Consider the following 12,309-nt stretch of genomic DNA (forward strand, 5'->3'; position numbering starts at 1 on the left):
TTCTGGTCGAGACCCTTCTTCAGTCATCTATTCCTTTTCACCAGAGATGCGATCTGACCCACTGAGTTACTCCAGCTTTGTGTCTCTATGTTCGGTTTAAACCAGCATCTGCAATATGGAATGAGAAATGGAAAAATCATTTTTTTCCTGATATTGGAATGGTTCTAGGAATGCATTTATTTACCAAAAGAGAACAAAGGTAAAGCGAGACTTCAAAAGACCCCGCCTACACGAGGAACGGGCGCTGGGCTGGTCTCAGCATGCCTATTGCATTCGGTTTAGATCAATGCATGAGCTGGTGGTTATCGTTTATTCAATAGCCAGTTTATTCCTTGTTACTGGGCCCATTTCTCATGGTGAGGCCCATAGGTTTCTCGGCAATGTTTTATGTAGACGTAGACAGAATGTTTCTATGCAGTTTATCTGCCAATGTGACATAGAAACATGGAAAATAGGTGCAGGAGTAGGCCATTCGGCCCTTCAAGCCTGCACCGCCATTCAATATGATCATGGCTGATCATCCAACTCAATATTCCTGTACCTGCCTTCTCTCCATACCCCCTGATTCCTTTAGCCACAAGGGCCACATCTAACTCCCTCTTAAATATAGCCCATGATCTGGCCTCAACTACATTCTGTGGCAGAGAATTCCAGATAATGTTTTTCTCATCTCGGTCCTAAAAGATTTCCCCCTTATCCTTAAACTGTGACTATTGTTCTGGACTTCCCCAACATCGGGAACAATCTTCCTGCATCTAGCCTGTCCGGCCCCTTAAGAATTTTGTAAGTTTCTATATGATCCCCTCTCAATCTTCTAAATTCTAGCGAGTACAAGCCGAGTCTATCCAGACTTTCTTCATATGAAAGTCCTGATATCCCAGGAATCAGTCTGGTGAACCTTCTCTGTACTCCCTCTATGGCAAGAATGTCTTTCCTCAGATTAGGACATGTGATATGTGGACAATTGATGCAGAAAATAATCCTTAAAACTAATAGCTGACCAGGTAAATGTTGAGATGTTATGGAATATTTTGTCTTCACATTAATGGTTTAAGCCAACATGTTTTGTATTATAGATGAAATTTGGTCTCTGAGATTGAGCAATGGGGGCAGCCGCTGCGACGGCCGTGTGGAGGTTTACGACAATGGTAGATGGGGGAGAGTGCAGGATAGCGCCTGGAACATCAATGATTCCAACGTGGTCTGCAGAGAGTTGGGCTGCGGCTCCGCCATATTCGCCTACAACTCCTCAAGGTACGGAGAGAGTGAGCTGCCCGTGTGGGTGAACCACGTTCATTGTGAAGGAAACGAGTCGCAGCTCCGAAATTGCAGCACATTTACACTGAATCAGACATCCAGCGACAGCATCGGTGTTGGAGTCCTGTGCTCAGGTGAATATTGGCAGAAAGATTCAAATTAGACATTGTAATGATTGTTAGTGACTTTCGAGTTGTATTTGGCGCTTCTGTCATCTGGGTTTTCGACTTGTCAATTGGGACAGCACGGAAAATGAAGAAGCTTTATTTATCCGTTCTGGTCAATCTAATCAAAGGTCGAAATAACATTTCTTAATTTATCAAATTAGAGACATTGAAAATAGGTGCAGGAGTAGGCCATTCGGCCCTTCGAGCCTGCACCGCCATTCAATATGATCATGGCTGATCATCCAACCCAGTATCCTGTACCTGCCTTCTCTCCATACCCCCTGATCCCTTTAGCCACATGGGCCACACTAACTCCCTCTTAAATATAGCTAATGAACTGGCCTGAACTACCTTCTGTGGCAGAGAATTCCAGAGAATTCCTTAAATCGATTGTCGATAAATATTTATATTACACATCTGTATATAAATATATATATTACACACTTGAGATCCCTTTAAAACTATGTTGGAGAATAATACCTGAACAATAGTCTAGGTGTATGCACATACACACAGGCACACACACCCACACACCAACACACACACACCAACACACCAACACACCTACACACTACACTGTCACACACACAAACACACACTCATACACAAACACTATCACACGCACACACACACACACACACGCACACACCAACACTATCACACACACACCAACATTATCACACACGCAGGCACATTCGTACGCACACATTAGCACACACACATTTATTGATATGTTAGCCTGGAGAAAGTTATAATATCGTGTACAGATACAGCATGGAGACAGGCCCTTCGGCCCATCGAGTCCACCCCGAAGACTGATTACCCATTGGATCTATATTATCCCACTGTCTCATAAACTTCCTTGACACGGCGGCCATTTAACCTGCGAACGCACCTTTGGATCTGGACGTAACTCACGTGGTCACGTGTGCAAATGTGTAATCTCCCCACATACAGCGCCTGAGGTCAGGATCGAACCGGAGTCTCAGGTAGTGTGAGACCACAGCATTACCATCTGCGCCGCTGAAGAGTTAGCTCCCAGGAGACTGCCAAGCAAGTGAGATAGGGCTCTTAAAGATAGCGGAGTCAGGGGATATGGGGAGAAGGCAGAAACGGGGCACTGAATGTGGATGATCAGCCATGATCACAGTGAATGGTGGTGCTGGCTCGAAGGGCCGAATGGCCCACTCCGGCACCTATTGTCTATTATCTACTAAAACAAAATACATAGCAGGACTTTTGCAACATTATCCACCCAGGACCTGGGTATAAAGTGGGAGGTTGTCCACGTATAGAGATTGTCCACGTATACTATGGGCCCTCTCCATTTCCAGTCAGCAGAAGAGACCATCAGGTCCAGGGAGCAGGCGATGGTGGGTGTGAGGGGCCGTGTGTGAGAGAAGTCTGGACAAGAAACACTTCCATGTGGTGTGGAACAACACAGGGTACCTTTCCGAGGGATAGCATAGAAGGCGCGGCCGAAGGTGGGGTGATGGGTGTACATTGCAATTGTGTGATTAACTCCCTTGTAATTGTTCAACAGACCATCTCCAATTACGGCTGTCTGGGGGTGGAAGTACATGTGCTGGACGAGTGGAGATTTATTACAATGGGTCTTGGGGCACAGTTTGTGATGACTCCTGGGATCTAGATGACGCTAACGTGGTCTGCGGGCAGCTAGGTTGCGGATATGCTGTGGAAGATAAAATTCCGGGATTCTGTGGACGAAGTAAAGGCCAAATTTGGTTGGATGAAGTAAGATGCTCGGGTAACGAATCATACCTCTGGAACTGTCCCTCCGCACCGTGGGGTCGGCACGATTGCAGTCATAAGGAAGATGTGACAGTGAAGTGTTCTGGTAAGGATACGTTCGGTCTGCTGATTTTCTGCAGCTTATAGTGGGGACCTTCATTCCAGAGATGTATTCAATGGTTTATCGCAAACAATGCGAGCATTGAATCTCGTTGATGGAATAAAGTCCTTTCTCTGCTTAGGGTTTCTTCTACTTACCAACACCAAACTCTCCCCACGTGTAGCTCTGCTCATTTCGCCCTCAGCTGTTGTCCGCTTTAACAGCATTTGTCCACATTTCCCGAAACAGACCGACGAGATGATATTGTTTCGGCATTTTCGGCAAAAGCATTGTGGGCGGAAGTGTCTGTTCCTGAGCTGATATCTGTGAACGGGAGATATTCCCTCTTTATTTTATACTCTTGCTTTAGGGATCGTGATTGTCAATTATCATTTCGATGTTGCACAATCGAAGGTTAATTAAATGGAGTATTTGCTTTCAGGTTCAGAACTGTCGCATTTTCAACCAGAACTGAAGCAAGATTGCACCACTTCACACAAGTATTTCCCTGCCCTCCACTTTCAGTGACTTGATAAAACAGCTGACCTTGCGATTTCCTCTTCACCCAATCTGTTCCCAATTACCAGTCCCTGTTGAGTTTTTCCAGCGACATCTGTTTTTGTTGAATCAGATCTTTCTCATGCCTCTTTGTTGCTATCTGCGGGATGGATACATTATGATGACCTGTATATCTCCTGTTCCCTTCACAGAACACAAAGAGATGCGCCTGGTGAACGGAGGCCGGCGGTGTGAAGGGAGAGTGGAAGTGTGGTACAACGGGACATGGGGAACAGTGTGCTCCGAGAAGCTCTATAGAGAGGAGGCGGAAGTGATCTGTAAACAATTAGAATGTGGACCCCTCGCATATATTGAATATCGCGCCTGGATATATGGACAAGGTTCTGGGCCCATATGGATCGATGAGATGAAATGTAGCTCGCACGAGTCAGCCCTTTGGCAGTGCCAGTTTGACCCGTGGGGGAAACACAACTGTGACCACAGGGAGGATGCAGGCGTTTCATGTAAAGGTAACACAGGAAAGTCAGCATACGATGGCAGATTAAACACGCGCGTAAATCCGTCAACATTTCACTGTTCTCAACAGATGCTGAAATGCCGGAGACAACCCGCGGGAAAGACTGCGACGGGAAATGAATCTCGCCGTTTACCAGGGAGGATTCTACTAATCTACACCGTCAGCGTGACGTCAATCCCGGATGTTTGATGAATGAGTGATCCAAATAGCTGAGAACCCTCAACAACTTCTCTTTAGACTTCTCTCACGATCTTCTCGTTAAACGTGTAGCCATGGGTCCTTGCATGGGATCCCAGCTACTGCCTTTTACAAGTATTGTGAACAGTCCTTCTTCGCACTGGCATCATTCCCCCAAACTCATTCTTCGCTCCTTCACATGAAATATACCCACCCCCCCCACATTCCCTTCCACCCCCCACAACCCCATCCGTCCGTTTCCACCTTTATCCCTTCCTCTGGATTCATATTTCATCCTCGTCATTCCTTATATTACAGCCTTTTGTCCTCTTTTCATATCTAACCTTTGTGCACCCATCTGTCAATGAACACCCCCCACACCTGAATCCACCTATCACTTGCCTAGATTAGACCCGCCTTCATCTCTGTTACAGCCTCTTCCCCTCCCTCTTACTAGAATTAGTCTAAAGATGGGTCCCGATCCGAAACGTCACTGCACACGTCATGCAGAGATGCTGTCTGACCCGTTGAGTTACTTCAGCACTCACGTATTTTTAACTGAGTATTTAATTTAACTTCACTTAGATCTACAACTGCGGGTTGATGGCGGCAGCAACAATTGCTCAGGAAGGGTTGAAATATTATTCAACAACAGCTGGGGAACGGTGTGTGATGACTCCTGGGGTCTCGCCGATGCCAATGTCGTCTGCAGACAGTTGGGCTGTGGCTCTGCTCTTTGGACTCCAGGAGCGGCGACCATTGCCCCGGCCTCAGGTGATATCTGGCTGGATGAAGTGAAATGCACGGGAAGGGAATCATTCCTGTCCCGTTGTCCGTCTTCACCGCTCGGTCAACATGACTGTGATCACAAGGAAGATGTCTTTGTCACCTGTTCTGGTATGTGTCGTTCGGCATATTCCCCGATCTCTACACCCCTTCAATTTCATAAATAAAATCTCGTTTTTTGTTTTAATTGAAAATCTAAAAGAGATGAGATTGCTAAAAACTCTTTACAATGTCCACGTCCAGTTTTGATTCCCTCTGGCTCCAGCACTTCAGGTATTTGTTATTTATGCGATATTGACCATTACACTTATGCTGACTGTGTTGATATTCGCTTGCTACTGTTTGCTAATTGCTGAGAACATGGTTTTCAAATTGGCTGACTCAGTATGTGAAACAGGACTTGCAAAATTCTAAAAAATCATAGAAACATGGAAAATAGGTGTAGCAGGAGGCCATTCGGCCCTTCGAGCCAGCACCACCATTCATTGTGATCATGGCTGATCGTCCCTTATCAATAACCTGTGCCTGCCTTCTCCCCATATCCCTTGACTCCACTAGCCCCTGGAGCTCTATCTAACTCTCTCTTAAATCCATCCAGTGATTTGGCCCCCACTGCCCTCTGTGGCAGGGAATTCTATAAATTCACAACTCTCTGGGTGAAACAGTTTTTTCTCACCTCAGTCTTAAATGACCTCCCCTTTATTCTAAGACTGTGGCCCCTGGTTCTGGACTCGCCCAACATTGGGAACATTTTTCCTGCATCTAGCTTGTCCATTCCTTTTTATAATTTTATATGTTTCTATAAGAACCCCCTCATCCTTCTAAACTACAGTGAATACAAGCCTAGTCTTTTCAATCTTTCCTCATTTGACAGTCCCGCCATCCCAGGGATCAATCTCGTGAACCTACACTGCACTGCCTCAATCACAAGGATGTCCTTCCTCAAATTAAGAGACCCAAACTGTACACAATACTCCAGATGTGGTCTCACCAGAACCCTATACAACTGCAGACGAACCTCTTAACTCCTATACTGAAATCTTCGTGTTATGAAGGCCAACATTCCATTAGCTTTCTTCACTGCCTGCTGTACCTGTAAGCCAACTTTCAGTGACCAGTGTACAAGGACGCCCAGGTCTCGTTGCACCTCCCCCTTACCTAACCTAACTCCATTGAGATAATAATCTGCCCCCTTGTTTTTGCGGCCAAAGTGGATAACCTCACATTTATCTATATTATACTGCTGTCCAGATGTCCAGCTCCAGACAGATATCTCTGTGACAAGACAGGATATTGGACTCATTGCAGTATTTTCTCCTCAGGAAGTGTTGGTAATAGGAACCATATTGCACTATTCAGTGAGGATTACTGACCTTTGATTAATGGCTGTTAATTAACTGTTATTATGTGTAGGAACCAAGATAATTTGTGAAATTTGGAAGAATTTGTTTGTGAGTGTTCCTCTGTTCGGTGGCATGTCGAGTCAGTGAAAACAGTGCTTGCTCTTTCGCAAGATGTTGCCGAAAGGGTGTCCGGGCTTATGGGGCGAAGGCAGGTGAATGGGTTCAAGAGGGAAAGATAGATCGGCCATGATTGGAGGGCAGAGTGGACTTGATGGGCCAAATGGTCTTATTCATTGAAGTCTGGGGCAAGCAGTGTGGATGCACATTATGCCTGAATATAACATTGCAGCTGTTGTCTGGATACAGAGCGTCACTAGTGAGGAATCAGGACATTCTAGTATATCTCTATTTATACCACTCCGCACAATACAATAGAGACTTGAGCTTTTTATTGTTTTCTGCTCAGCCATTCTTCTGGTGCAATGTATGACCGGATTTTGGGAAACATCTCTAGCAAAGCAAGATGCACAACCAGCGGTTAAAATTCATCAATTGCCCCTAGAAATATTTTCAGTTTGGACCAACTGCTTCTGTTTTCCGTTTATCCAGGGATTTCAATTTCAGAGTTGAGAAAGAAGCCGCCCTCCACGGCTGTTGTGGTTTGCACAACTCTGGGAATCCTACTCATCGCTGAATTTGTCGCACTGGTGATAATAGCTCGGAGGCAATCAGCAAGAAGAGGTGAGGTTCAACGTTACAGCGTTATTATTCCAGACAATATTTCATAGCGTGAAGAGACTTTCATTCGCTTTTCCATGTACTCTTTTCTTTTTTGCATTATGAGCAACAAATGCAACTGTGCAGCATCGTGTAGGTATTCCATGGTTCCTATTGGAAAGAGCAATTTGTCGTAATAGCATGGAATGTTAAATGTGATTATTGTTTGGGTTCCTCCATCTATTGTTCACTTGACTGATGTTCAACATTCCATTGGGGCGGGAGATTGCAACCTTCACTCTGTCCGCCCTGTATCGACGAATGCAATCAACCTGGCGTGCACAATCATATAAGATCAAATAGAACAAGTTGTCCGACAACTTTAGGCTGTGCACGCCATACGCAAGAAGAAGAAGAACATTCCATTCAACATCCTGTTCAATGCGAACATTCTGATTAGATTCTATCCACCACATCTCAAGCTTGCTCTTTCCTCACATTCTATGCTCCTGCAATGCTTTATTCCCCATCTCCTTCCATTTATTTGATGCAACACAATCTGTCTTCCATTTCCTAAATTGACAAACCTGTTGGAAATTTCAACTCCTGATCACCCACCCACACCCACACTTGTACCATCCGTATGTATTTGGGAATGCAATCAGGCTTTGAACAGCATTGTCGTGGCGGAACAGAAATGAGGAATTGCTTCCTACTAATGCACACTAGCTGTGATCTTCTTGATGTTCGTAGAATTCGCTAATTTCTGCAAGAAGCCGTTAGACCTCTAGCGTAATTCTTCAATGGTAACGCTCATCAACATTTTACCTTGAATAGCATCAATGCATAATGTTTACATGTTATACGCAAAATACTAACTGTTAAATACTATTCCTGTAAATCCACAAGTTAACCCACACTCTCCTTTAAACAGATGCAGAGTTGAGAGCCAGAGGATTTGGCTTTTACGAAGCAATTTATGAAGAGATTGACGATACTCTTCCTGGAAACAAGTTCAGTCAGATGGATGATTCAAGTGAGTATTTGCACTCGACAGTCGCTCTTCAGCGATAAATATCCCCTCCACTACAATTAATGGTCACGGAGTAAAAATAAAAACATTGTAACAGATACATCGGACACAAGCAAACTGTTGGAGCAACGCAGTGGGTCGCGCAGAATCTATGAGGGAAAATGTACAGATGACCGTTTGTGTCCGTACCCTTCTTTTGTGTCCGTACCCTTCTTCATGTCTGGAGTAGAGCGGAGATGGTTGATAGAAAGTGGCGAGAGGAAATGCTGCACAAGTTTCTGGTAGATGACAGGTGGATGTATGCAACGAGGGGTGGAATTGTAGACACATCCATTTGGGGAGACGGATGAAGAGTGGAGGTGACCACAATGGTTGGAGGTGATTGTAGGGAGGACAAGGAGCTCCAGATGGTGGAATCTGATAAGAAAAAAAAGTCAACAAATGAAATATAGAAACCTTGGGAATAATGGTGGGTAGGTGGGAAAAATGGGATGGAAATTGTGGACCCTGTGCAGATAGGGATCGGTTATGAGCTGATGGAGATGGTGGAGATGAGGACAGGAAATGGGAAGCGAGGGACAGGCTCAGTGGAGAGAATGTTGTGTTTGAGAGAGTCAGGGTTGATTATCAGGAGAGAAGTGGGGTGACAATTGGAGAATTAAATATTTACACCATCGGATTGTCAGCGTTACCTGAAGTGCTGCTCTTCCAGCTTGCATGTAAACTCAATCTGGCAATGTAAGAGGCAGAGAACAGAGAGGGCGAATGGGAATGAGGAATGGAATTGAAATCCAGCTGTCCCTGGCGGACACAATCTGGTTGCCTCGTCTGCATTTGGCATCACGTGGGTAAAGGAGGGTACATCGAGAGCATGGAATGGAATAATGGAGACTGACGTTTAGGTCCCTGAATGGAGATAAAGGAGCAGGTGTAATACTAGGTGTTGCATCACCTGTGGTTAGTGGGAGGGGGATGTACAAGGTGGATCTTGTGAAGATAGATCGAGTCAAGGAATCTGCACCATTCTGGAGTCAGCCTCAAATCCATGGCCAGGGTGCTTTTCCAAAAAAAGTGTGTTGAATGAAGCCGATAGATGGACATGATTAGATGGGGCCCATGAGATTGTCCATGGCTACTCATTTGATTTGTAGAACTCGAGGGCATCCAAAGAAGACAAGTTCCACCAGGCAGAGGAGACTGTTAGCTGCACTGAAGTCGTTGGGTCACTGCTCTGGGACGAAAGCAATTGTCCAGAAACCTTCGTGATGGGAAGGGACTGTTCCTGGATGGAACACATGAGGAGTAGTGAGCCACACAGATTGGAAGGTGTAAAAGTTGTGGGGAGCATCTGAGGTGTGCAGATGTAAGTAGACACGATTGGCAATGAGGTCGAGGGACATTTAAGCAACGAGGTTAAACAATGGGACAAAAGGAGTTGGAAGAAAAACTCCCATTAGCACAGTCCTGTTTATGGCATTAGGGTGGGGGATAGAAGCGGGCAGTGGAAACTTTGTGTCTATCAGTTTCCAGGCTCTGGTGGGTAGATACCGGAAATGATGAGCTCTGTGAAGGATATTTGCTTCTTCTCCACACCTGGTGACTGACATGTTCATGATATTTACCGAATGCGCTTTTGTTTTGTTTTAATATGTCAGCAATATTTCGAATGGAAACGAACAGATATCAGAAACAGAATAATGTGTGTCTTCTGCTCCAATGCCCAATTTAGCCCGATGTCTAATAACTATCTCTGTCGTTGACTTCTAGTCTCTGGATCCATTGATTCCATGAATCAAATAGAATATTACACCAGTGACCCTTTGGGTTGTGCTCATTCAACAAGCGAACTCCCTGAAGGAACCTCCTCCAGTGTTCGAGGTTGGTGCATGTTTTGCTTCCCATTTTCTCCTATTTTAATTCATTTTGTTCGTAATCAGAACTTATCAGGGAAAAGGTGTAAAAGCATGTTCGCTGTGAAATGGTAGAGAGGCGATCTCAGGGACCTGTAAGGGGTTTCTATTTAAAACATCACCAATTTGACTTTGAAGATAAACCTCTCGACCGCCAGCTGTGTAATTGAATGAAACATTCATTGTGTGTTTATATTCTCAATGTGGATAGGACTTGAACTATAACACCAATTATAGCGCCGGATTGGAGCAACATTAAATAGTTCACAGGCCCAACACAGTCCTCTCTCCGTCCAGATACCAATTACACAACAACATCTCAGTCTGAAGAAGGGTCTCGACTCTAAACGTCACCGATTACTTCTATCCAGAGATGCTGCCTGTCCCGCTGAGTTACTCCAATATTCTGTGTTTATTTCACATCCCTTGCAGCTTACAAAACAATTTAGATTTTCAGGAAGATCATTCCGGTTTATACTTCCTCCTAGATCTAGTTCCGGATGACCATGACGATCCTGAGAGTAAAGCCATTGATTGTCCGGGCGGTCAGTTCTCGACGGACGGTGGCGCCGATGACCTTCTGATGCTAACAGTTGCCGGCGGTGACGTGGACATTGGTGGTGAGTCAGTCTCTGACATGCCAGAATCACCAATCCTCAGCTAAATATTCCACCCACTGCGTTGTTTTATATTCACTTTCCTGCTTTAAATATTATTTGCTAAAAGAAAAGAAATGTTCAGAGAAAGTTGCCCACGGACGGTTTTGTTCTTACTCGAACAACGTGTCATTCACAACTGCAATGTGAACCATATTGGAGCCTCCAACAGACACGAGTTCTAGTCACCGCACACAAAATCCCCTTTTTACAAAAAAAATGAATTGTTGTACATAAAAACCGCACTGCTGGCTATTCTGTTGCACGGCCCTCACTCCGTCCAATTTTTGGTCGACCTGCTACACGAAGCATGTCATTAAATTGAAAAGAGAGCAGAGACGATTTGCACGGGTATTGCCAAGATTGAGCGGCTGAGATCAAGGGAAAGGCTGGCCAGATTAGGGCATTGTTCCTTGGAGCGTACGAGGCTGAGGGTTATCTAATAGAGGTGTATAAGATGATGAGGGGACCGGATAGGGCAAATGTACAGTGCCTTTTAGCTAGAGGAAGGATATCAAGAATTACTGTACATAGGTTTAAGGGGAGAGTGGTAGATTTAAGGTGACAGGGCAAACTTTTATTTCAGATGGTTGACGATACGTGGAACGAGCTGGAGGTAGTTGAGACTGGCAATGTAACCGCTTCTAAACAATACTTGGACAGGTACATGGGCAGGTTAGGTTAAATGGGTATGAGCCAAACGTGGGCAAGTGGGAGCAGCTAAGGTGGGAGCTTTGGTAGGAATTGACGAGTTACGTCAAATATCTTGTTTCAGGGCTGTATGACTCCATGACTCGAATATTACGAAAATCATTTTTTAATTCATGTTAAATCTTGATTTTAGCTGGCCCAATAATATTTGCTTTGTTTTCTTTCCCAGGTGAATCTAGCATGATACCTTGTTTCCAAAGCCTGGCTTGAAATGATGGATGTCGCTCGGCATTTCATCAGACAGCACGTGTCTTTCACCCTTCCTGCAAGATCGACAAGCAGATCTTCACAGCATTGATATCACTCGCCAACTTATCACAAGCAGAATCTTTGACTTCATTTCAAACCACTTGGTTTGAATTTTTGCCCTAAACCTTGGAAGAAAACATGTTCTCTGCTCTCTGGACAGGCGTAGAAAAACATATTTAATCATCATTCTTCTTCTGGAAGAAATATCTTTTTTTTCCTAATCAATAAACGCGTGTTAATTTGAATTTGTAAGCGTTTTTATACATTCCATGTAAATGCTTAAGATTGTGCAGGTTAAAATGAATGTTACTTTGTTCTTATCATGCTTTACCTTGCTTTGGTGTCGTAATGAACTGTTTCAATCTCGCTCAATGTAAGAATTGAACAAGCATAATAAATACTTCAGGTGGAATTC

The 12,309-nt window shown here is 44.5% G+C and overlaps 1 protein-coding gene across 4 annotated transcripts; it reads left to right on the plus strand.

Moving 5' to 3' along the window:
- The first annotated feature begins 86 nt into the window (after window positions 1-86).
- Window positions 87-12,309, plus strand: LOC129713158 (antigen WC1.1-like). 4 transcript variants are annotated; one of them, XM_055661994.1, is made up of 9 exons: window positions 93-1,391; window positions 2,968-3,282; window positions 3,987-4,304; window positions 5,075-5,386; window positions 7,243-7,359; window positions 8,270-8,371; window positions 10,136-10,246; window positions 10,767-10,898; window positions 11,815-12,309. In XM_055661994.1, exons 1-9 carry the CDS (start codon window positions 1,061-1,063, stop codon window positions 11,853-11,855), a joined length of 1,779 nt encoding a protein of 592 aa, XP_055517969.1. In that variant the 5' UTR covers window positions 93-1,060; the 3' UTR covers window positions 11,856-12,309. The 4 variants fall into 4 exon arrangements, with proteins under 4 accessions (XP_055517971.1, XP_055517969.1, XP_055517970.1 ...); XM_055661993.1 differs by having other exon boundaries at window positions 1,045-1,391; window positions 7,228-7,359; XM_055661996.1 differs by lacking the exon at window positions 5,075-5,386 and having other exon boundaries at window positions 87-1,391.

This window comes from Leucoraja erinacea, chromosome 35 (assembly GCF_028641065.1).
Source record: "Leucoraja erinacea ecotype New England chromosome 35, Leri_hhj_1, whole genome shotgun sequence".
NCBI lineage: Eukaryota > Metazoa > Chordata > Chondrichthyes > Rajiformes > Rajidae > Leucoraja > Leucoraja erinaceus.